Below are 23,313 nucleotides of genomic sequence, written 5' to 3'. Positions count from 1 at the left end.
TCCTCCCTCAGACCTAGGAGTCCTGACCCCCAGCCCCTCCTCCCTCAACCCGGGAGTCCTGGCCCCCAGCCCCATCCTCCTTCAGGCCCAGGTGTCCTGGCCCCCAGCCCCTCCTCCCTCGGACCCAGGAGTCCTGCACCCAACCCCTCCTCCCTCAGACCCAGGAGTCCAGACCCCCAGCCCCCTCCTCCCTCAGACCCAGGAGTCCAGGCCCCCAGCCCCTCCTCCCTCAACCCGGGAGTCCTGGCCCCCAGCCCCATCCTCCTTCAGGCCCAGGTGTCCTGGCCCCCAGCCCCTCCTCCCTCGGACCCAGGAGTCCTGCACCCAACCCCTCCTCCCTCGGACCCAGGAGTCCTGCACCCAACCCCTCCTCCCTCGGACCCAGGAGTCCAGACCCCCAGCCCCCTCCTCCCTCAGACCCAGGAGTCCAGGCCCCCACCCTCTCCTCCTTCAGACCCAGGAGTCCTGGCCTCCAGCCCCTCCTCCCTCAGGCCCAGGAGTCCAGCCCCCCGGCCCCTCCTCCCTCAGACCCAGCAATTAAGATTCCCAGCCAGGCCCGCTCCCTCTACGGCCACCCTGGAGATGGGACCCGCGGCTCAGACGCTTGCCCCTTAAGGGGGTAAAAGTCCCTCCAGGCTCCAGCCGGGTCAGGACCCCGCCCCTAGGCCCTCCTCCCGGGACAGCCTCCCGCGTCCCCTTAAAATACCCGGGGTCCCTATGGCAACAGGCGCTGGGCGACAGGTGTGGGTGTTATTTACGGGTCGAGCCTGAAATAGCCCGGGAGGGCAAGGGGGTGGGTGGCTGGGGCCGAGGCCGGAGCGAGCGCAGCGGCGCGTCCGGGCCGAGCAGGCGGTGGCGTGCAGGACAGGCCGGCTGGGAGGCGGCGCGGAGCTGGGGCCGGCGCGGCGCGGAGGCAGGAGAGCGAGACGGGGCCCTGCCCGGGAGCCCGGGGCGGGAGGCCTGAGGGGGGCGGTGGGCCTGGAGCTGAGCCTGGAGCGGTCCTGGCCCCGCCGGCCCTGGGAGCCCGGGGGAGGGGGAGCCGAGTGATCCCGAAGGGACGCCGAGTCCCTTCCGGGTCCCCGTGGTCCTTTGAACCCCGGGGGGTTGCGTCCCTGTTTCCTGAGCCGCTGTGGGGGACCACAGCCCCTCCTCCTGACCCGGATTGGGACCCCAGGTCCCCCTCCTGAGCCCCGGGGGCGTCCCCCAGCCCCCTTCTCCGGACCCTATTATGTCTCTGAGCCAGCAGTCCCCTGTCTGAGACCCAGGGAGACTTTCTCTGACCTCTCTTCCCCGAATGGCCGGGGAGACACCCACTCCCTTCTCCTGGTTTCCAGGAGGTCGCCCGCCCCTTCTGTGAAGCCCAGCCGGCACTCTACAGCCCCCTTCTGTGAATGTTGGGGAGGGGCGTCCTACTGCCTTTCTGAGACCCAGAAGGAGTTCTGACCTGTTCTGAACCGCAGTGGGGACCCAACTTCTCCCTCCCCAGTCCCTGAGCCCCAGAGAAACCAGGAGGCATCTCCTCTCCAATACATAGAGGGCCTCGGCAACCCTCCCTGGGTACCCCAATCTCTGAGCCTTAGTGGGGTGCTCAGAGCCCGTCCCCCAGGACACCCAGTTTCCTGGAGATTCCTCCCAGTGGGGACCCAGAGCAGCCCCTCAAAGGCTCAGCTAGTACTCAGTTCTCCTTTCTCCCGGGCCCTCAGGTGCCCCTCCTGGATACCCAGCTTCTAGCTCTGGGCCTTGGGGGTACCTTGCTTTTCTCTTCTTGGTCCCACGCTCCTCCCCGAGTTTCTGTGGGCTCCCTGGGGCCTCCCCTGAACTTAGAGGGTTCCTGGGCCAGAAGATCTATTTTGTTCTCTTCCAAGCTCCAGAGGCGACCTCCACTGCTCCACTGGAGATTCCAGGGGAAGATCCCGATCTTCCTTTCTCAGAATCCAGTGGAAAGTGAGCCCCTCACTTCCTTCAGCACCCCACTTGTTCCAACCGCCCCCCCCTCCCCCGCCCCGGGCCACCCTCAGGACTCTGCCTCCTTTGCACCTGCTCGGCTACGGCCCCGAGGATGATGATGTGGTCCAACTTTTTCATGCAAGAGGAGGACCGGCGGCGGCGGGAGGCGGCAGGCCGGCGGCGGGCTCTCGGGCAGCACCAGTCCCGGCTGACGCCGGAGCGGGAGGGAAAGATCAAGCTGGGACTCCTGCTGAGCGCGGTGGGCGCCACGCTGGCCGTGCTGGCCGTGGGCACCGAGTTCTGGGTGGAGCTCAACACCTACAAGGCCAATGGCAGCGCGGTGTGCGACGCTGTCCACCTGGGGCTCTGGAAGATGTGCACCAAGCGACTGTGGCAGGCGGACGTGCCCGCGGGCAGAGACACCTGTGGCCCCGCGGAGCTGCCTGGAGGTGAGAGGCCACGCCCCCGGGCCGGGGATTGTTCCCAGAGACAGTGAGAGTGGGCGGAGTCAGGGAAACCCGAGCCCCAAGGAGAGAGCAGCCCAAGCCTACACCAACCTGTGCTCCCCGAGTAACCTTTGCTCCAGGCACCAACTGCGTGTGCTGGGGGGCGGTAGTTGGGGGCTGGGGGGGTGGGAGAGAAAGTCTGTACGTGCAGACTAGTCTGTGTACCGGCCATCCTGTCCACTCCCCTCCCCAGCAGCCTGTCCGCAGCTACATCCTGTACCCCCAGACTAGTCTGTACCCTAAAACTCGCCCAAACCCTTAGACCAGCCTGTGCCCCTAGAGAGAGAGAGAGTTTGGGCTCCCGGGGTCAGCTTGCTTTTCCCACATTGGAGACAGGCCGCACTCCTATCCCGTGGGCCCCGGGGAGACAGATCACCTTAATGCCAACCCCAAAATGGAATCTGTGCTGGACCCCCACAGCCGATACTGTGAAACACAGCTCTCACCGAACACCCCCCAACACCCTCCCCCCCCCCCCCCCGGGAGACCTCGTGCTTCTGGGAGATGTGCTTTTCCATTTCCTGGTCCTGTCACCTGCAGATGCCAAGACCTGACCCTCCAGCCCTTCTTATTTTCTCTTCCAGACACCCCACACCCCTCACGGTCCCGCAGAATGGCCTTTCATCCGTGGCAATGCCACACAGCTATCCCATACCCCTTGCTCTCCTGGACAGGACATGCCATGCCGTTTACGTACACCATTGGGATATCCTATACCCCCTGGGAACGGGAATGGGCTCTTGCACCACACGTACTGACCCAAGGAAACTATCTGACATCCCTCACGGTCCATGTAGGATGTCCCAGGCTTGATCACCCATGTGAGATCTCCAAACAGTGTCCTATATAACCTCAGTGCCTCCCACAGAAGATCTCCTATCCCTCTGGGCTCCAATGGGATTTCCCCCCTCATTTATCCACGCATGCTATCTTCCACCCATAGGGTCCAAAATAGGACATCCCAAACCCTTGATAGCAGAGTGGGATACCCCCACCCCTCGTCATGTGAGGTACCCACACACTCAGCGTCCAGATTCAACACCTCACTTCTGCAGATGGGCTAATTTTTTGCCCCTCACAGCCTCAAGCAGGAAGTTCCCAAACTTTTGCAAAATGGGGTGCCCTGGCAATAATATGCTTATGTAATATGCTTCGATGCTTACGTAGCACCCAGGCTCTGTTTGAAGTACGTCATGTGCGTTAATTCGTTAATCCTCATATCCTCCTAGCAACCTTATGAATAGTTACCATCATCCTTATTTTAACGTTTTTGTTTTTTTTTTTTAATTTATTTTTGAGACAGAGAGAGACAGAGCATGAACGGGGGAGGGGCAGAGAGAGAGGGAGACACAGAATCGGAAGCAGGCTCCAGGCTCTGAGCCGTCAGCCCAGAGCCCGACGCGGGGCTCGAACTCACAGACTGTGAGATCGTGATCTGAGCCAAAGTCGGACGCTCAACCGACGGAGCCACCCAGGCGCCCCGACATCATCCTCATTTTAGAGAAACCAAACATGAGGAGTAAGGAATGGAAGTGGTTCCATCTATGCACCAGGCTAGTCATATGGGATTTGAACCTGGCTGTCCCTGTTCTTCACAATTGCACTATATCGCATCCCAGGAGTCCATAAAGATGCCCCAAAGGTCCTCGCTGCCCTATAAGGGATGTCCCCCCAACCCCACTCCATAAGACAGGACTCCTCATATCCTTTGATGTCCCCCTGTTGGTCAGAGAGGACTTCAGCCTCCTCACAGGACCGTCTCATCATCCCACAGTCCTGACCCTCCAGAGGGGACCGTCCAAAAGTTCACAACTTCTGTTTTCTCAGAAATATCCCACACATTGCCCTGTCCATCAAAGGACACCCTTAATTCCCTTGGCTACAAGTGGGGGGACGGTGTGCGTGGCCCACCCTACTCTTTTCCAAATGGGATATGCCATCTGGAGTCTGAGACAAGATGTCCTAAATCACCAGTAGCCATGATGGGAGGCCAGACACCCCACGCTCTCTCAGAAAGTTGGACCACACCTTCTTACTCTCTAGATGGGACTTCACGCTTCCCTCATGGATGAAGACCATGTGTCCCCCACTGACTGCTACCAATAGCATCATCAGCCCTGCTGCAAGAGGTATCCTTTCCTCCTTGTTGCTGCAGGATTGCTGATGCTGCGGGGTAAGGACTCCCGTCCCACTGCTCCTGATAGAACACGTCCTGCCCTTCTCCTTCCCTCAGAGGGCAGGTGCAGTGTCCCACTGCCTCACCTGACTCAGGACTTTATTTCTTGTCCCTCTACATCTTTCTTTGAACTGGAAGTTTCCTTTCTGCTTCTCTAGCCCACCTGGCTCGTCTTCTTGTACTTGTCTTATTGTCTACCTCTCTTCCTCCCCCTTCCTGTGCCTTAGTTTCCCCATCCGTAACATGAGAACATGGGACTAGAGGAATTTTGTGGGAAGTTCCAGCTTTCAAATGCAGTTTATATTTTTTCTTTAAAAAAAATTTTTTTTAACGTTTATTTATTTTTGAGACAGAGAGAGGCAGAGTATGAACGGGGGAGGGTCAGAGAGAGAGAGGGAGACACAGAATCTGAAACAGGCTCCAGGCTCTGAGCTGTCAGCACAGAGCCCAACGCGGGGCTTGAACTCACGAACCCCGAGATCATGACCTGAGCCGAAGTCAGACGCTTAACTGACTGAGCCACCCAGGCGCCCCTCAAATGCAGTTTAGATAGTGCCCCAGTCTTTTTTTTTTTTTTTTTTAAGTTTAGGTTTATCTGGGACCTCAAAGATGGGCAAACTTTACTCTTTCATTTACATCACAAAATCATCGCCAGCCTTCTCTTGCTTTATTTTACAGTATTATTCCCCCCCCCATTTCTTTCTATCTCTTTAATGTGTTTGATATGTATCCATCAGTATATATATATTTTTAAATATATGAAATTTATTGTCAAATTGGTTTCCATACATCAGTATATATTTTAAGTTGGAAACTATACAGTGTTATTTTACATCTGTATGTGTTTTAATTTACATAAATGATATCGCGCTGTGGATTGTCCCCGTTTGTGATTTACTTATTTATCTATCTATTTGCTCAACGCTATTTCTCGGATCTCCCCACTTTGCTTTCTGCTCTCGTAGTTCATGGATACTGCATGCTGCAGAGATTTGCACAGAGGACATCTGCCCCATTTTCTTGATCCCCCTGAGATGGACACTTAGGTTGATTCCGACTCCCTGTTCTTACAAACAGTGCTGCTACAATCATCCACACATATGTTCCTGCCTGTAGTGTTTCTCTGGATGTAGACCCAGAAACGAAATTGTTGAGCTATAGGGTATAAACGTACCTCGTTTCATAAAGGATGTCAGAGTGCTTTCCAGAAAGACATTAGTGCCAGTTTCTGGTCCCCAGCTGTTTCCTCTTATTCCTCCAGTGCTTGATATTATCCTTTTAATATTTGCCAATCTAATTGATCTAAAGTGCCCTCTCCCTGCTGATCTAAGTTGCATTTCTGTGATCCCTGGTGAGGTGAAGCATCTCTTCATATACTTGTGAGTCATTCAAACTTCTTCTTCTGTGAATTGACTATTCCTGTCCTTTGCCCATTTATCAATTGGGTTTCCTCTCTTTTCTTGCTGGTCTCCAGGTGTTCTTTGTGTGTTCTATTTAGAAACCCTCTCTGGGATGAGAATCTCCTCTGAGTCTGTTAGCCTTCTGTTCCCTCTATCTTCGTGTCCTTTGTTGAATAAAGTGATCATCCGTTTCTAATCCCACTTGACCCCTCAACAAACCCATCTGATGAAGCCAGGAAAGAGACTATTATCTCATTTTATAGAGAAAGATTCAGAGGCTGCAGAGAGGTCAACAGCCTTCACAAGGCCACAGATCTGGACCTCTAGGCTCCAGACTGGAATCCCAGCTCCTGTATAGCTGGATGACGGCAGGCGGGTTTTGTTTCTCTGAGCATCGTTCTCTCCTGTGTATATCAGGGATGCTGATATCCTATTTTTAGGCTGCTGTGAGCTCTGTTAAATGCCCAGCCCAGAGCTTACGCCAGCAATGTCTGTATCATCACCTCTCTTTTTCTCTCCTGCTCCCACAGAAGCAAACTGCACCTATTTTAAATTCTTTACCACGGGGGAAAATGCACACATCTTCCAGAGAACTACAAAGAAAGGTGAGAACCACCCTGCGGTGGGGTGGTGGGGTGGCGGGGTGGCGGGAGGGGTACGCGGACCATGCCGGAAGAGTTCCTGATAGCATGGTCTTCCTCTCTGCTTTGCCCTGGGGTGGCAGGAGGGGATAGGGGAGGTCCCATCTTTGGGAGAAAGAGGTTCTCCAGAGCCCTGTGCCTGATGCTCCTACCCCAGCTCCACCTTTGTCATGTGCTGTGTGACTTTGGGACAGTCACAGCCCCTTTCTGGGACTTTCTTAAAGATGTCCACCTGCCACATGCTAAGCAGAGTGCTGAGTGTTTCATTGATAAGAACTCCAGTCCTTGCCATGACCCTGCAGGGAGGCGGCTTCATCTTGTGGATGAAAAAACGGTAGTCCAGAAAATGGTTACATTTACTTTTTCCAGAAGGGGCAGAGGCAGAATCAGTCCCAAATAATCCTGACTCCAAAGCAATGCTCTCCTGTAGAATCTTCCGTGAGATGGAAATACTTTGTACCTGTGCTGACCGATGTGGTAGCCACTGGCCCCATGTGGCTGCTGGGCGCATGTGGCTGGTGTGATGCAGAGACTAAGTTTTTAAAATTTCGTTTCAATTTGGGGCACCTGGGTGGCTCAGTCACTTGAGCGTCCAACTCTTTTTTTTTTTTAATTTTTTTTTAATGTTTATCCATCTTTGAGACAGAGAGAGACAGAGCATGAACGGGGGAGGGGCAGAGAGAGAGGGAGACACAGAATCGGAAGCAGGCTCCAGGCTCCGAGCTATCAGCCCAGAGCCGGACGTGGGGCTCGAACTCACGGCCCGTGAGATCGTGACCTGAGCCGAAGTCGGACGCTCAACCGACTGAGCCACCCAGGCGCCCCGAGCGTCCAACTCTTGATTTCGGCTCAGGTCATGATCCCAGGGTTGTAGGATTGAGCCCCGCATCAGGCTCTGCGCTGACAGCTCGGAGCCTGGAGTCTGCTTCGGATTCTGTGTCTCCCTCTCTTTCTGCCCTGCTCCCACTCGTGCTCTGTCTCTCCCTCTCTCTCCCTCAAAAACAAGTAAGCATTAAAAGAAAAAAAGACTACACCCTTTCTTGGGAGCCTGGGTGGCTCAGTCGTTTAAGCGTCCGACTCGTGGTTTTGTCTCAGGTCATGATCTCACAGTTCACAAGTTCAAGCCCTGCAGCAGGTTCCTCTGCTGTCAGCACAGGTTTTACCCTTTCTGCTATAACCACAGCCTCTCCGTCACCCCAGTACCTCAGTGTCCATCCACACCAGTAAAGAGATTGTGGTCGTGTCATGACTCCTATCCAGCCTCTGTAAGGGTTTAATGAGATGATACAGCTGAAACGTACAGTGTGATGCCTGGCACATAGTAGGCCCTCAGTCAACAGTGGTTCCCACCCTCCCTGCTCCTTTCTGTCTTGTCTTTGTGCTAAGTGAGTTTGGGCAAGCCACTGTGCTTCTCTGGGATAGTGAATAATCACAGTGCACGTGTATAGCACAGCTCCTGTGTGCTAAGCACTGCACTGGGCACTTTTTATAAACTAATTCTAATCCGCACAACAGCCCAGTCAAATAGGGATTTCGATCCTGATTTTCTAGAGGAGGAAACTGGGGCTCAGAGAAGTTTGGTGACATTATTATAACCTCCCAGCAAGGAAGTGGCTGTACAGAACTCAGACTTGGATCATTTCACTGTAACAAGCTACCTTCTCTGTTGTCACCCACATGCTCACTGCCTCAGTTTCCTCACCTGTAAACAAACAGTGACCAGATCCCAAGGAATAATTGGTAGTTCCCATTTCTTTCTAATCCTGACCATGTCTCCTCTTTGCTTTGTGGCCTCAGGCAAATCACTGAGCCTCTCTGTGTCTTAGTTCCTTCAACAGTGTAAGTAAAATATTGGACTGAATGATGTACTTGAAAATTCTCTAGTTCTGAATCTTCCATCTTCCTGGTTTTGGGTCTCTATAGGGGAGTCCTTCCCACTTCCTCCCTCCCATGTTCTCTACTTCTTCCCTTTACTCTCCTTGCAGAGGTGAATCTGGCAGCTGCCGTGATAGCAGTGGTAGGCTTGGCACTCATGGCCCTGGGGTGCCTCTGTATCATCATGGTGCTCAGCAAAGGTGCAGAGTTCCTACTCCGAGTTGGAGCCATCTGCTTTGGCCTCTCAGGTGAGGGCTGGGAGCCTGGAGACTGAGGGAATTGCATGCTGGGAGGTTGGATCTCCAAGAGCTCTCGCATGCTAGGAGGTAGGGTGTCCAAGCCCTGTTGCATGCTGGGAGTTTGAATCTCCAGGGCACTGTTGCATGCTGAGAGTTGAGGGAAACCCACTGGCTGTAGTAGTCTCAAAAATGGGAGAATTCCAAGCTTTATTGTTGCCTAGAGATTAAAGGGTCTCCAAACACTATTTTAAATTTGGACCAAGGGTTTCTGAGAATTGTTGCCTCCTTGGAGGTAGAGTCCACAAACACAGTTGTACCATGGGGATTGGAGGAATCTTAAGGGCTGTAGAGGTCTCAAAGAATGGAAAATTCTAAGCCCTGCTGTCCCCAGAGGGGTCTCCAATTTGAACCCAGAGGTCTTCAATTGCTGTTGCATGCTGGGAAGTTGGAGGCCATCTCCAGGCACTGTTGCTTGCTGGGAGGTTAGAGGACATCTCCAAGCACTGATGCATGCTGGGAAGTTGGAGGACAACTCTAAGCACTGTTGCATGCTGGGAAGCACCAGGACTGTAGTAGGCTCAATGTGAGAGTTCTAAGTGCTATTATTGGCTGGGAATTGGAAAGTCTTTAAATACTCTTTTAGCTTTGGAACTTAGGTCTTCAATAAATGTTGCATTCTTGGAGCTGATGGTCAAAAAAAAAATTCTACATCTTGTCAATGTAGTGCTCATTGGATCAGATGTTTGCTAAGGTAGATAGAAAGGTCACTAATTATATAAGCTTCATTTGTTCATCCTCTGTGAATTTACTGAGCACTTACTTGTTCCATGCACTGTGCTAAGGGCTGGGTATATATGACTAACAAGACAGAGACAGTCTGCCCCTCACAGAGCCTAGCAGAGATAGACAGTAGCCAGTAATTACACATATAATGATGCAACTATAATTGTGATGAAAGTCATGATAAAGCATATTAGGGGTAGACACCACAGTGAGGGTGTATCAGAGAAACTCAGAGAAAGTGGTATTTAAGCTGGTAATTGAAGGGTGAATAGGAATCATCCAAAGTGTGGTGGTGACAGTAGTGGTGACTATATTGATGATGTTGTGTATTGTGGTGGTGGTGGTGATGATGATGATGGTAAAAATGGTGGTAACGGTAGAGATGATGGTGTACTGATGGTGGTGATGGTGATAGAATAGCGATTTGACAAGTTTGAGGAACAGAATTAAGGTCAGAGCATAAAGCAGGCAAAATCTGTCACAAATGGACATGGTAACCTTAACTAACAAGTGGGGTAGACTCTAGTACAAGGTAAGGGAGAAATGATAAGTCTTCACGAACATGAACATATGAATGGAAAATAATAATGATCAATTTTTATTATTTTGTTCCCTTAGAGATCTTCCTAAATAAAGGGGAAAATTCAATCATCTCCTTTCCTTTCTTTCATTTATTCATTTTATTCATTGATACACACACAAACATATTACACACTTTTGTACGTTTTTGTATATGTAATATTATCAGAATGTACAGGACAGAAAGGTGCCTTCCCTTAGGGAGATTACTGGTTAAGGACACCAAAATAACACAAAGCATCCCACAATTACAAACTTCTAGGTGCTATAAAAGGAAAAGAAAAGTAGATTTCTGTGAGAGTGCATAATGAGAGCACCTGATTTAAAGCAGAGAGTTAGTGAGGGCCTCCCTGAGTAACCAAGCTAGACAGAGTTTGGTGAATTTAAGGTCTTGAAGGAAAGCCAGTGTGGCTGGGGGAAGGAGAGTGAGGAGGACACTGGGGTCAAAGATGGACCAGGAAATCAACAGGGAATCCAAACATCTAGGTTGGCCTCTAACTTCTGACAAGTTGTGTGATCTTGGGCAAATCTTTTATCTCTGAGCTCAAGTTCCCACATATCCATTAAGTCAGTCATCCAAGTATCCATTTGTCAAGTATCCCTCTATCCATCCATTCATCCCATCTATCCCCGTCCGTCCATCCATCCATCCTTTTATTCCATCTATCCATCTGTCCGTCCATCTATCCATCCATCCATCCATCCATCCATCGATTCATTAATTTCCTCCCACTCCCTTCTTCCTTTTCCATTCTCCTTTCTCTTTTATCTGTTTTCCGTCTATTCATCCATCCGTCTGCCTGTCTGTCCATCCATCCATTCATCCCATCTATCCATCCGTCCATCCATCCATCCATCCATCCATTGATTCATTAATTTCCTCCCACTTCCTTCTTCCTTTTCCATTCTCCTTTCTCTTTTATCTGTTTTCTGTCTATCCATCCATCTGTCCGTCCATCCATCCATCCATTCATCCCATCTATCCATCCGTCCATCCATCCATCCATCCATTGATTCATTAATTTCCTCCCATTCCCTTCTTCCTTTTCCATTCTCCTTTCTCTTTTACCTGTTTCCTTCTATTCATCCATCCAATTATTCAACAAGTATTTTTTTTTTTATCCAGTAGGTGCTCAATGCTGTGCTTGATACCACTGGGGATAGAATGATGAATAATATTAAGATGATCCCTGTTTTTGTAGAATTTATAGCATGGTAGGAATTTGGTTATTGAACTCATACTCATGTTATTCCAGGGGGTGCCATGAAAGTGAGGATATAAAAGTGTTTTATGGAAGTCTCAGGCATGAAATTTTTCTGCAAACTGTACAAGCAAGTGAGAGTGAGGGGGTGGATTTGATGCCGTAAGTATTTTGGCTATATTTGGTATCAGGCCCTGGACAGATTGAATTTTCAAGATCTCCTTAAATAAAGGGACATGTTCAGATTATATTGTTTCTCTCCATGAAATATATACATCAGGTATTGTTCATGTTTTAGAGATACAAGACAGACAAGTTTCCTGCTCTCATGGATTTATGATAGCGAGGGAGATAGCCATGGGACAAATAGACAATACTAATATAAATTAATATATGCTAATAATTACCAGCTGTGATAAATGCTACAAATGAAAATGAAAGAGTGTGGAGGAAAATCTGTAACAGGGAGATCTGATATAGACTTGAGTGGCAGTGCTTAAGGAGGGCTTCTCAGAAGTGCAATAGCAGTGATAGTAATAGTAATAGTAATAGTAATAGTAATAGTAATAGTAATAGTAATAGTAATAGTAATAGTAATAGCAATAGCAATAGCAATAGCAATAGCAGTAAATAGCAATAGAAATAGTAATAAAGAGTAATAGTAATAAATAGCAATAGTGATAGTAATAAATAGTAATGGTAATAAATAGTAATAGTAATAAGTAGTAATAGTGATAGTAATAGAGTAATAGTAATAGTAATAAATAGTAATAGTGATAGTAATAAATAGTAATAGTGATAGTAATAAAGAGTAATAGTAATAGTGATAGTAATAAAGAGTAATAGTAATAAAGAGTAATAGTAATAAATAGTAATGGTAATAAATAGTAATAGTAATAGTAATAAATAGTGATAGTAATAAATAGTAATAGTGATAGTAATAAAGAGTAATAGTAATAGTGATAGTAATAAATAGTAATAAATAGTAATAGTGATAGTAATAGCAACAGTAGGGATGTGTAAGGCAGTACTCAGAGAAGGGTAAGCAGAAAATTATTCCAAGCAGCATAAAGGTCTCCAGGTTTGAAAGAATTTGGTGCATTTGTAGACTGAGAGAGGGGCGCCTGGGTGGCTCAGTCGGTTGAGTGACTGACTCTTGGTTTCAGCTCAGGTCATGATCCCAGAGTTGTGGGATCAAGCCCCACATCTGGCTCCGTGCCAAGCATGGAGCCTGTTTCGGATTCACTCTCTTCTCTCTCAGCCCCTCCCCCGCTCTCTCTCTCTCTACAATAAAACATACAGACTGAAAGACGTTGCACTCCCCACTATTTTAGGGTGGGAAGAGCTGGGGAGATGAGCACAAACAAGGAGGCAGGGGCCAGATCACGTAGGCCCTTCTAGGTCATACAAAGCATGTCAGGCTTGGTCGGGGAGGAAGTACAGAGACGTGTCTAAGAGAAGAAGCTATGGACTAGACCTGGCTTTAATCAAACCTGAGCTCCACCTCTCCAGGCTTTAATCTTCCCCTCTGTAAAGTGGGGATAATAATACGTACCTCATGAGGTCTCGTGGGAAGAGATGAGATGAGAGAGTGTTTGGTTAGATTCTTTTCACAAAGCCAAGGCTAAGAGTCTACTGACTACAGCCCATGGCCAAATCCTACCTGCCCTTTGCTTTGGGGTTAGTCGTAGTTTTAAACCATAAATCCTATTGTGGTTCCTACCTGATTCAAATCAGGTTCACAATCAATTACTACCACTAGAATAATGTGGCTCCCAGGTCTTATGTGGCCTGGCTCCTGGCTCCGTGGGACTTCGTCTCTTACCACCTGCTCCCTCTGTCCTGGTTTCATTGGCTTCTTTGCTGTTCCTCAGACACTTCAATCTCATCTCCCCCTCAGAGCATTTTGCACTGCTATCCCCTCAGCCTCCACTAGATCATCCCATGTCTCATCCCTTCCTGTCATTTAAGTCTCTGATCTGGTCGACCACTTAGGAGGCCCATTGCCTGCCGTGTCCCTACCTTGCCCCCTTTTCTTCTCTCATGGAATCGATCACTCCCTGAAATTATATACCTGTGTGTGTATTCCATTGCTCAGGCTGCCATAACAAAGTACCACAACCCCGGGAGGGTTAAAGAACAGAAATGTGTTGTCTCATGGATCTGGAGGCTGGAGGTCTGAGACCCAGACATGGGCAGAGTCGGTCTCCTCCGAGGCCTCTCCTTGGCTTGTAGACGGCTGTCTTCTCCCCGTGTCCTCAATCTGTGTATCTGTGTTCTCCTCTTCTTGTGGGGACACCACCATATTGCCCTCCATATTGGATTAAGGACCTAGTGGCCTCATGTCTGTTTAATTATTACTTTAAAGACTCTGCCTTCGGGGCGCCTGGGTGGCAGTTGGTTAAATGTCTGACAACTCTTGGTTTTGGCTCAGGTTGTGATCTCACAGTTCCTGAGTTAGAGCCCCCTGCATCTGTGAATTTGGGAGCCTGCTTGGGATTCTCTGTCTCCTGTTCTCTCTGCCCCTCCCCCCTCACACTCTCTCTCAAAACAAAAAAATAAACTTAAAAAAAATTCTATCTTCAAATATAGTCACATTTCAAGAAACTAGGGGGTCAGGACTCCAACAGCTGAACTTTTGGAGGCACAATTCAGTCCACAGCAATACATTTGCCCTATTATTGTCTAATTCTCCTTCTGGGATGGAGTTCCAAGAGGACAAGGCCTTTGTTAGTCTTTTTTTTTTTTAAATATTTATCTATTTTTGAAAGACAGAAACAGAGTGTGAGTGGGGGAGGGGCAGAGAGAGAGGGAGACACAGAATCCGAAGCAGGCTCCAGGCTCTGAGCTGTCAGCACAGAGCCCGACTGGAGGCTTGAACTCACAGACTGCGAGATCCTAACCTGAGCCGAAGTCGGACGCTCAACTGACTGAGCCACCCAGGTACCCCTGTTAGTCTTGTTTATATATTTTATAATGGAGGCTCAATTAAGATGTGTTGAATGAATCAATGAGGCATGAATTTGCAGAGGAATCAAGGGGACTGGAGAGTGTCTTGTCTGAATATTCTTCCACCTCTGGGTCCTTAAGCTGAGCTGCGTGGGGCCAAGGAGGCCTCAGAGGGGAGCTACTGACCCACAGATCACAGACGCCTGGCTGCGTTCTCCAGGACCCCGATTAAAAACCATGGGGGGAATGAAGTACCAGGGAGTGGGGTGGGGGAAGAAGAGTCCGGGGTCTGAGAGAGGGGGTAGCTACGACCCATGACTCATGGGCTATCAGATGGTCCTACACGATCTGACCCCTGCCCACCTCTGCACGTCTATTCCCCACCACTCTCCCCTCCCCACTGTCTTTTCTCCAGCCACACTGACCTCTCTCTCCCCCAGACACACTGTACTCATTCAACCACCGGGCCTTTGCACAAGCCATTCCTTCCTCTTGCACCGGCCATCACTTAGTTTTGTGCTTGCTCCAGAACCTGGCTTCTGTTCATCCTCCAAGTCTTAGCTCAAATGGCTTTTCCTGGTGACATCATCTCAAAGTCTGTGCTCTGCTCCTGGATGTCACTCGCCTTCCCATCACCCTGTTCTATCTTTCCCGGCACACATCACTCTCTGAAATTATCTCGTCTTCTCATGTGTTTACTTTGGACGTTACAACCTGGCAGCCTGTAGCCAGCGATGACCCATAAATGGACTTTGGCGGGCAGGGCATAACGTTTCTCTGAGCCAATGTTTCAAGGTTGGGCAAATTCCCATAAAAAATAGTAATCATTTAAAAAATTCCAGCTAATCTTAAAAACTCAGAAGATCTGGCAATTTAAGTCCCCATTTCTGAAGGGTTGCAGTTGGCTGAAGCTGAGTTTTGGACTCTTTGTCTCCCCCCACCCCCACCAGCCACTGCACTCACCTGCTTTGTTGACTCCTGCTTTCTCATTGCCTCCTGCAGACATTTGAGTTTTGCAAGCCTTGGTTTATTTGTTTACCACCTGTCCCCTCCATCTAAAATACAAACTCCATGAGGTTAGGGTCTCTGTCTTGTACTTTCTTCTTTTCATGTTGTTTGTTGTTGTTGTTGTTTTTAATTTACATCCAAGTTAGCATATAGTGCAACAATGATTTCTGGAGTAGATTCCTTAATGCCCCTTACCCACTTAGCCATCTCCCCTCACACACCCCCTCCAGTAACCCTCTGTTCTCTATATTTAAGAGTCTCTTATGTTTTGTCCCCCTCCCTGTTTTTATATTATTTTTGTTTCACTTCCTTTATGTTCTTCTGTTCTGTGTCTTAAAGTCCTCTTATGAGTGAAGCCATATGATATTTGTCTTTCTTTGACTAATTTTGCTTAGCATAATACCCTCCAGTTCCATCCACATAGTTGCAAATGGCAAGATTTCATTCTTTTTGATTGCCCAGTAATAATCCATTGTATATATATATACCACATCTTCTTTATCCATTCATCCATCGATGGACATTTGGGCTCTTTCCATACTTTGGCTATTGTTGATAGTGCTGCTATAAACATGGGGGTGCATGTGTCCCTTCAAAACAGCACACCTGTATCCCTTGGATAAATGCCTAGTAGTGCAATTGCTGGGTCATAGGGTAGTTATATTTTTAATTTTTTGAGGAACCTCCGTACTGTTTTCCAGAGTGCCTGCACCAGTTTGCATTCCCACCAGCAGTGCAAAAGGGACTTTCTCTCTCTGCATCCTCGCCAACATCTGTCGTTGCCTGAGTTGTTAATGTTAGCCATTCTGACAGGTACAAGGTGGTATCTCATGGTGGTTTTGCTTTGTATTTCCCTGATGATGAGTGACGTTGAGCGTTTTTTCATGTGTCGGTTGGCCATCTGGATGTCTTCTTTGGAGAAGTGTCTATTCATGTCTTTTGCCCATTTCTTCCCTGGATTATTTGTTTTTTGGGTGTGGAGTTTGATAAGTTCTCTATAGATTTTGGATACTAACCCTTTATCTAATATGTCATTTGCAAATATCTTCTCCCATTCTGTCAGTTGCCTTTCAGTTTTGCTGGTTGTTTCCTTCGCTGTACAGAAGCTTTTTATTTTGACGAGGTCCCAGTAGTTCCTTTTTGCTTTTGTTTCCCTTGTGTCCAGACACGTGTTGAGTAAGAAGTTGCTGTGGCCATGATCAAAGAGGTTTTGGCCTGCTTTCTCCTTGAGGATGTTGATGGCTTCCTGTCTTACATTTAGGTCTTTCATCCATTTTGAATTTGTTTTTGTGTATGGTGTAAGACAGTGGTCCAGGTTCGTTCTTCTGCATGTCGCTGTCCAGTTTTCCCAGCACCACTTGCTGAAGAGACTGTCTCTATTCCATTGGATATTCTTTCCTGCTTTGTCAAAGATTAGTTGGCCATACGTTTGTGGGTCCATTTCTGGGTTCTCTATTCTGTTCCATTGATCTGAGAGTCTGTTTTTGTGTCATGTTTTTTTTTTTAAATCAAATTTCATTGCAACTTAACTTGACTGCCTTTCCTTTTGTTTTGTGATTCATCATCTTTATTGGGGTATGGTTGATGAGCTTTTTTGGGGTATGAATGGTGAGTAGAAATTGTAGATCTTTAAGGTGTACAACTTGGGGTTTTGATATACATGCACGTCATGAAGTGATCACCACAGTTAAACTAGTTAACAACATGCATCACCTCACGTGGCCACCTTGGTGTGTGTGGTGAGAACACCGAGGCTCTCGTCTTGTAACATGTGTGATACAGTATTGCTAACTATAGTCACCCTGCTGCACATGAAATCCCCACAACTCTTTGTTGTCTTGCGTAATTGAGTTCTGTACCTTTGCCCCACATCTTCCCCTTTCCCCTCCCCCGCCAGCCCTTGGCAACCACCTTCTGTTCTGTGCTTCCATGGTGAGTTCAACTATTCCAGATTTTACTATCGCTCTTTCCAAAAGCCTTACTTTTTTAAAAGTAAACTCCATGTCCAACATGAGGCTTGAAATCATGACCCAGAGATCAAGAGTCGCATTCTCTACCCACCAAACCATCCAGGTGCCCCTTTTATTTTTTCGAACAATTTCTTTAATGTAGTCTTTAATTGATTTTCATGTTTTTGATTTTGGACTTTGATTTTTTGGTTTTTTTTTTTTTTTTGAGAGAGAGAGAGTGAGCAGGAGTGAGGGGCGGAGAGAGAGAGAATCTTAAGCAGGCTCTACACTCAGCTTGGAGCCTGACACAGGGCTCGATCCCACGACGCTGGAATCATGACCTGAGCTGAAATCAAGAGTTGGATGCTCAACCAATTAAGCCACCCAGGGACCCCTGCTTTTTCCTTTTTAAAATTTTTTTAATGTTTATTTTTGAGAGAGAGAGACAGAGCGTGAGCGGGGAAAGGGGAGAGAGAGAGAGAGAGAGAGAGAGAGAGAGAGAGAGAGAGAGAAACACAGAATCTGAAGCAGCTCCAGGCTCCGAGCCATCAGCACAGAGCTGGACACGGGGCTCGAACCCATGAACTGTGAGATCATGACCTGAGCCAAAGTCGGCCGCCCGACCGAACCACCCAGGCGCCCCCACATTTTTCTTTTTTAAAGCGCTAAAACACACATAAGATAAAATTTACCATTTCAACTGTTTTGTGCTCAGTTCTATGGCACTAAGCACATTCACCATCCATCTCCAGAGCCTTTTCACTTTCATGTTTCCCCAAGCACAACTCTGTCCCCATCAAACAGCAGCCCCCACCCCCCATCCCGTTCCCCCAGCCCCTCAGCTTCTGGCGACCACCACTCTCCCTTCTGCCTCTGTCTGTGTTGTGTTCCTTCTTTATCTCCAGCTTCCAGACTCGTGCTATAGGGTTGGTGTTTAGTAAGTAGCTGTCGAAGGAATTAGGTGGGGTGGTGCTGAGGGCCCCCCAGGTTTCCTGTTTGAACGAGCATGAGATGGGGTGTGCTGGGGAGATGCTCAGACCCAGGTCGGGGTCCCCGGGGGCCTGAGCGCCATGCCTGTCCTCTCCCCACAGGCCTGCTGCTCCTGGTCAGCCTGGAGGTGTTCCGGCATTCTGTCCAAGCCCTGCTGCAAAGAGTCAGCCCTGAGCCTCCCCCAGCCCCAGCCCTGGCCTACGAATACTCCTGGTCCCTGGGCTGTGGGATGGGGGCCAGCCTGGTCCTCCTGCTGGCCAGTGGCTGTTTCCTCCTGCTCACCTTGCCTCCGGGGCCCTGGGGCTCACTCTGCCCCAAGCTGGGGCACAGGGCCACCTAGAGCCAGCACTGTGCCTTCTCTAACTCCTTCCTTTTCTTCTTCTTATCCCTCAAAGTCTTTCCCCTTGTCCTGGAGAAACTGTGTTCTGCCTGCTGTGGGGCACACGTTGTTTGCACAAACCTCCCTCTCCTGCCTCATGTTTTCCCTCTGTGAATATGTTCTTCTCGGTGGCCGAATTGGGATGCATGGGGTACGATGGAGAGAGGCCTTTTACAAACGAGGGTCCCCAGGGAAGGCTTGCAGGGGGACCTGATGGGGTAACTGGGGAGTAGGGTGGGAGGGATGAGGTCAGGGGGTCTTAGGACGGACTTGGACCGATTCATTTCCCAGATCTGGATGTATTCACTTGTGGGAGAGGCATCTTCCAACTAATTTGAACCTTGGGGAAAGGGGAGGGGGAGGGGAAATCGCTGGGTCTGGCCTCACTGTGGTCTGGTTTGGGATTAAAGGTTTGGAAATTTAAGAGCTTTGATTTGGAGTCTGTTTGGATATGGTTGTGCGTTCCGGGGTGGCGAAGAGTGACCCCTTGTGCTCTCCAGAAACCTGCTACTTAGCAGCCCCGAAGTCATATGTCAACAAACCCACAGAGTGACCAGAAAACTCAGCAGCTTAGAGCACACACATCGTGGGTTGAACTGCATCCCACCCAGACGCCTCTACTGGGATCCCGACCCCCAGGATCTCAGGGTCTGTACGGAGGTACCCAGGTGAAAGCAAGGTCATCAGGGTGGACTCTTCTCCAGTATGACTGGAGTCCTTGTAAGGAGGGGAGGATGCAGACAGGCACCGAGGGAAGAAACAGAGGCCCTCAGCTGCCTGTGAACCGAGGAGAGAGCCGGGAACAGATTCTCCCTCACGGTCCTCAGAAGGAGACAACCCCGAGACTCGCTGACCCTGGACTCCCTGCCTCCAGAACCCGGAGACAGTACACAGTGTCCTTCAGGCCACCGGTCTGGTCTGTGGTGCTTTGTTAGGGCAGCCCCAGCGGGCTGGACAGATTCTAGTGCCTGGAAACGGTGTGACACACGGGGCTCTGGGACGGGGGCAGGGACAGGCAGGGGGCTTTGGAGGTGCCTGACAGAAGAGCCGCCCTGGGCTCCAGGAGACGGTTGGTGGGGACACGCATCCCCAGGGCTCAGAAGGAGGTGGGGAGAATTGCAGGGACAGTGGCTGTGTTCTCAGGGAACGCTGTCATCACTGTGCACTAGAAAGCTGGTAGGAACCAGAACAGCACCAGCTGATGCTACAGAGAACCAAGACCCACGTCCAGGGCTCCAGCGCTCAGGGCCAAGGACCGGCCTCGCACCTTGGGAAGACCAGGTGTGTATTTCAACTCCACAGTCACAGCTGGAGGGGGCTCCCGGGAGGCGCAGTCGGGTGGGCGTCTGACTTCCACTCAGGTCATGATCTCACTGTTCGTGAGTTCGAGCCCCACCTGGAGCTCTCTGCTGTCAGTGCAGAGCCTGCTTGGGGTCCTCTGTCCCCCTGCCCCCCACCTCTCTGCCCCTCCTCCCCTCTCAAAAATAAATGAGTATTTAAAAAAAGAGAAAGTTGCCTTTCTGTAGACGCAGCCAAAAAAAAAAAAAGAAAGAAAGAAAATCGTGGCTTGAGTGCATTCTTTGGTTTCACAGGAATAGCTGAAGCTCGTCTGTTACCTCTCAAAGGCCAAAGTCTCTTAAACTTAAAAATGTTTGAAATAGGATCACCTGGCTGGCTCAGCTGGTACAGCAAACTCTTGATCTTGAGGTCTTGAGTTCAAGCCCCACGTTGGGTGTAGAGATTACTTGACAAATAAAATCTTAAAAAAAAATTACAGTAAGGAAAATGTGCTGATTTATTAATACAAATGTGCTAACATCATGAGTTTGATTTTCTAAATGTTATATTTACAACTTAAAGATATAATTACACATATCATATATAATATTTTATATACCAATAATATATACTGTGTGATTATAATTAATTTGTTACTATATTAATAATATGGATATTTAATATGTTGATATGTTATCTTAACATTTTCTATGTTTAGTTATATATTATAAATACAATTATAGGGGCACCTGGGTGGCTCAGTTGGTTAAGCATCCAACTTCGGCTCAGGTCATGATCTCGCAGTTCATGAGTTCGAGCCCTGCGACCTGTCTGTGCTGACAGCTCAGAGCCTGGAGCCTGTTTTGTGTTCTGTGTGTCTCTCTCTCTTTCTGGCTCTCCCCTGCTTGCACTCTGTCTCTCATTCTCAAAAATAAACATTAAAAATATTTTTTAAATAAATACAATTAAGTAATTATATAGCCATATAGCATCATTATATATTATAGTAATCATTACATAAATATGATTTATATTAATAGCCTATCATGGTTTTAAAAAATATAATTAATTAATTAATTAATTAATTATTTAAATTTTAATGTTTATTTATTTTTGAGAGAGACAGACAAAACATGAGTGGAGGAGAAGCAGAGAGAGAGGGAGACACAGAATCCGAAGCAGGCTCCAGGCTCTGAGCCATCGGCACAGAGCCAGGCATGGAGCTCAAACTCGTGAACTGCGAGATCATGACTTGGACCGAAGTCAGAGGCTCAACTGACTGAGCCACCCAGGTGCCCCTTTGTTTTCATTTTTGTTTTTTTTTTAAGTTTGTTTATTTATTTTGAGAGATAGAGAAAGAGAGCAGGGGAGGGACAGAAAGAAAAGAGAGAGATAATTCCAAGGCGGTTCCACACTGTTGGAGCAGAGCCCAATGTGGGGCTCGAACCATATCATGGCGTGAGCCAAAATCCTGAGCCGAAATCAAGAGTCGGACACTCAACCAACTGAGCCACCCAGGCGCCCAGTAGCCTCTCATGTTATATGACTATAGCATTCATAACGTTACATATATGAAACATAACATACAATATAATCTATTGTAGTGTATCCGTACGATATTATAACATGTAAGTTAATATTTGTATGATACGACATGTTATATAATTACAAACTGTCCCAGGGTTCCCAGCAGCCTCCTTGCTGAGGATGCTGTTGGGGAAGAGCTGGGGAGGTGGGTTCACGGCCTTGGACAGGTGGCGGGAGCGTGGGGCAGGGGCTGGTGGGGAAACCCTGGCTCCACCTTACACAGCCCGAGCAATTTTTCGCCACTTCTTCATCCCTTACAGGAGCTCCTCGTGTGCTACCCCTACAGCCGCTGCCAGGAGTAATGCCGTCCTAATCCCTGCAGAGCCCTGGAGGACAACCTGGCACGGGGTCATGACTCGATCAGCCCTGCTGTTATTATTTATCGAGTGGCACTTTGGGCTCAGCATACAGTAGAGAGCAAAAAAGGGACCCCCCAGGGAGCTGACAGTCTGGTGAGGGAAACAGATATTAATCACATAATCACAGTAATGGACGTGTAATTATAAACTCCGGTCAGAGCCAGGGAAGGGGATCAGCAACACGTTTGTTTTTTTTCCTGCTTGACTTTGAGCCCAGCCGGCTCGGGGATGCCCTGAGAGCTGTCTGCCTCGGGGGAGAGTCCTCCAGTCTTGGGAATGGCTCTTTGTGCAGCAAGGCCTTCACTCTGCACCTTCTTTGCCACCTGCAGTCTGGTGGACTCCTCGGAGGTGGGGGAAGGGAGCGGAGACCCAGCAAAGACCAGTAACTGGAAACACATCATGATACGGGACCAGTTATTGAAGCATTAACTTGCATCACTTCACCTTCTATATATTTATAAATTTTTTTTAACATTTATTCATCTTTGAGAGAGAGAGAGAGAGAGAGAGAGAGACTGAGTGAGCAGGGGAAGAGCAGAGAGAGAGGGAGACACAGAATCTGAAGCAGGCTCCAGGCTCTGAGCTGTCAGCACAGAGCCCGACGCGGGGCTCAAACCCACAAACTGTGAGATCATGATCCGAGCTGAAGTCAGACAGTTAACCACCTGGGGCACCCAGGCGCCCCATCATTTATTTTTATTTTTATTTTTATTTATTTTTATTTTTATTTTTTTTAATATTTATTTCTGAGACAGAGAGAGACAGATCATGAGCAGGGGAGGGGCAGAGAGGGAGGGAGACACAGAATGTGAAGCAGGCTCCAGGCTCTGAGTTGTCATCACAGAGCCCCATGCAGGGCTCAAACTCATGAACTACGAGATCATGACCTGAGTTGAAGTCAGACACTTAACTGACTGAGCCACCCAGGCACACCAAATCCTTCCCTTTTCCTTATAGTTTTGCAAACTATAATTCTAGTCTTTAAAGAAAGTTGTTTCATTTTGCTTATGTTTGAACTTCATGAAAATGCAGTCTAACCATGTAAATTTTTCTGTGTAATATTTGTCTTTTTATTTTTTTTAAAGCCCGAGTTCTCAAGACTCATGGCCAGAGGGACAGATAAGACCCACAGACGTATTTGTTTAGACGTCATGATATTTACAAAGTTGTTTACTTATTTAATCGAGGTAAAATTCACACAATGTAAACTTAACCATTAACCTTTTTTTTTTTCTTTAAGATTTTATTTTTGGGGAGTGTGGGTGGCTCGGTCGGTTAAGCATCCGAATCTTGGTTTTGGCTCAGGTTATAATCTCATGGTTCGTGAGTTCGAGCTCCACGTCAGGCTCTGCACTGACATGGTGGAGACTGCTTGGGATTCTCTCTCTCTCTCTCTCTCTCTCTCTCTCTCTCTCTCTCTGTCCCTCCCCGGCTCACTCTCTCCGTCTTTCTCAAAATACATTAAC

General features: G+C 48.5%; 1 protein-coding gene across 1 annotated transcript; it reads left to right on the top strand.

Moving 5' to 3' along the window:
• Window positions 1–783: 783 nt before the first annotated feature.
• On the top strand, window positions 784–19,045 carry CACNG6 (calcium voltage-gated channel auxiliary subunit gamma 6). The gene is made up of 4 exons (XM_058707302.1): window positions 784–2,396; window positions 6,560–6,634; window positions 8,656–8,793; window positions 18,346–19,045. The coding sequence occupies exons 1-4, from the start codon at window positions 2,060–2,062 to the stop codon at window positions 18,582–18,584; spliced, it is 789 nt and encodes a 262-aa protein (XP_058563285.1). The 5' UTR covers window positions 784–2,059; the 3' UTR covers window positions 18,585–19,045.
• The last annotated feature ends 4,268 nt before the right edge of the window (window positions 19,046–23,313 follow it).

Source organism: Neofelis nebulosa, chromosome 17 (assembly GCF_028018385.1).
Source record: "Neofelis nebulosa isolate mNeoNeb1 chromosome 17, mNeoNeb1.pri, whole genome shotgun sequence".
Taxonomy (NCBI): Eukaryota; Metazoa; Chordata; class Mammalia; order Carnivora; family Felidae; genus Neofelis; species Neofelis nebulosa.
The sequence above is the reverse complement of the archived record's forward strand: the minus strand, read 5'-3'. Positions and strand labels throughout refer to the sequence as shown.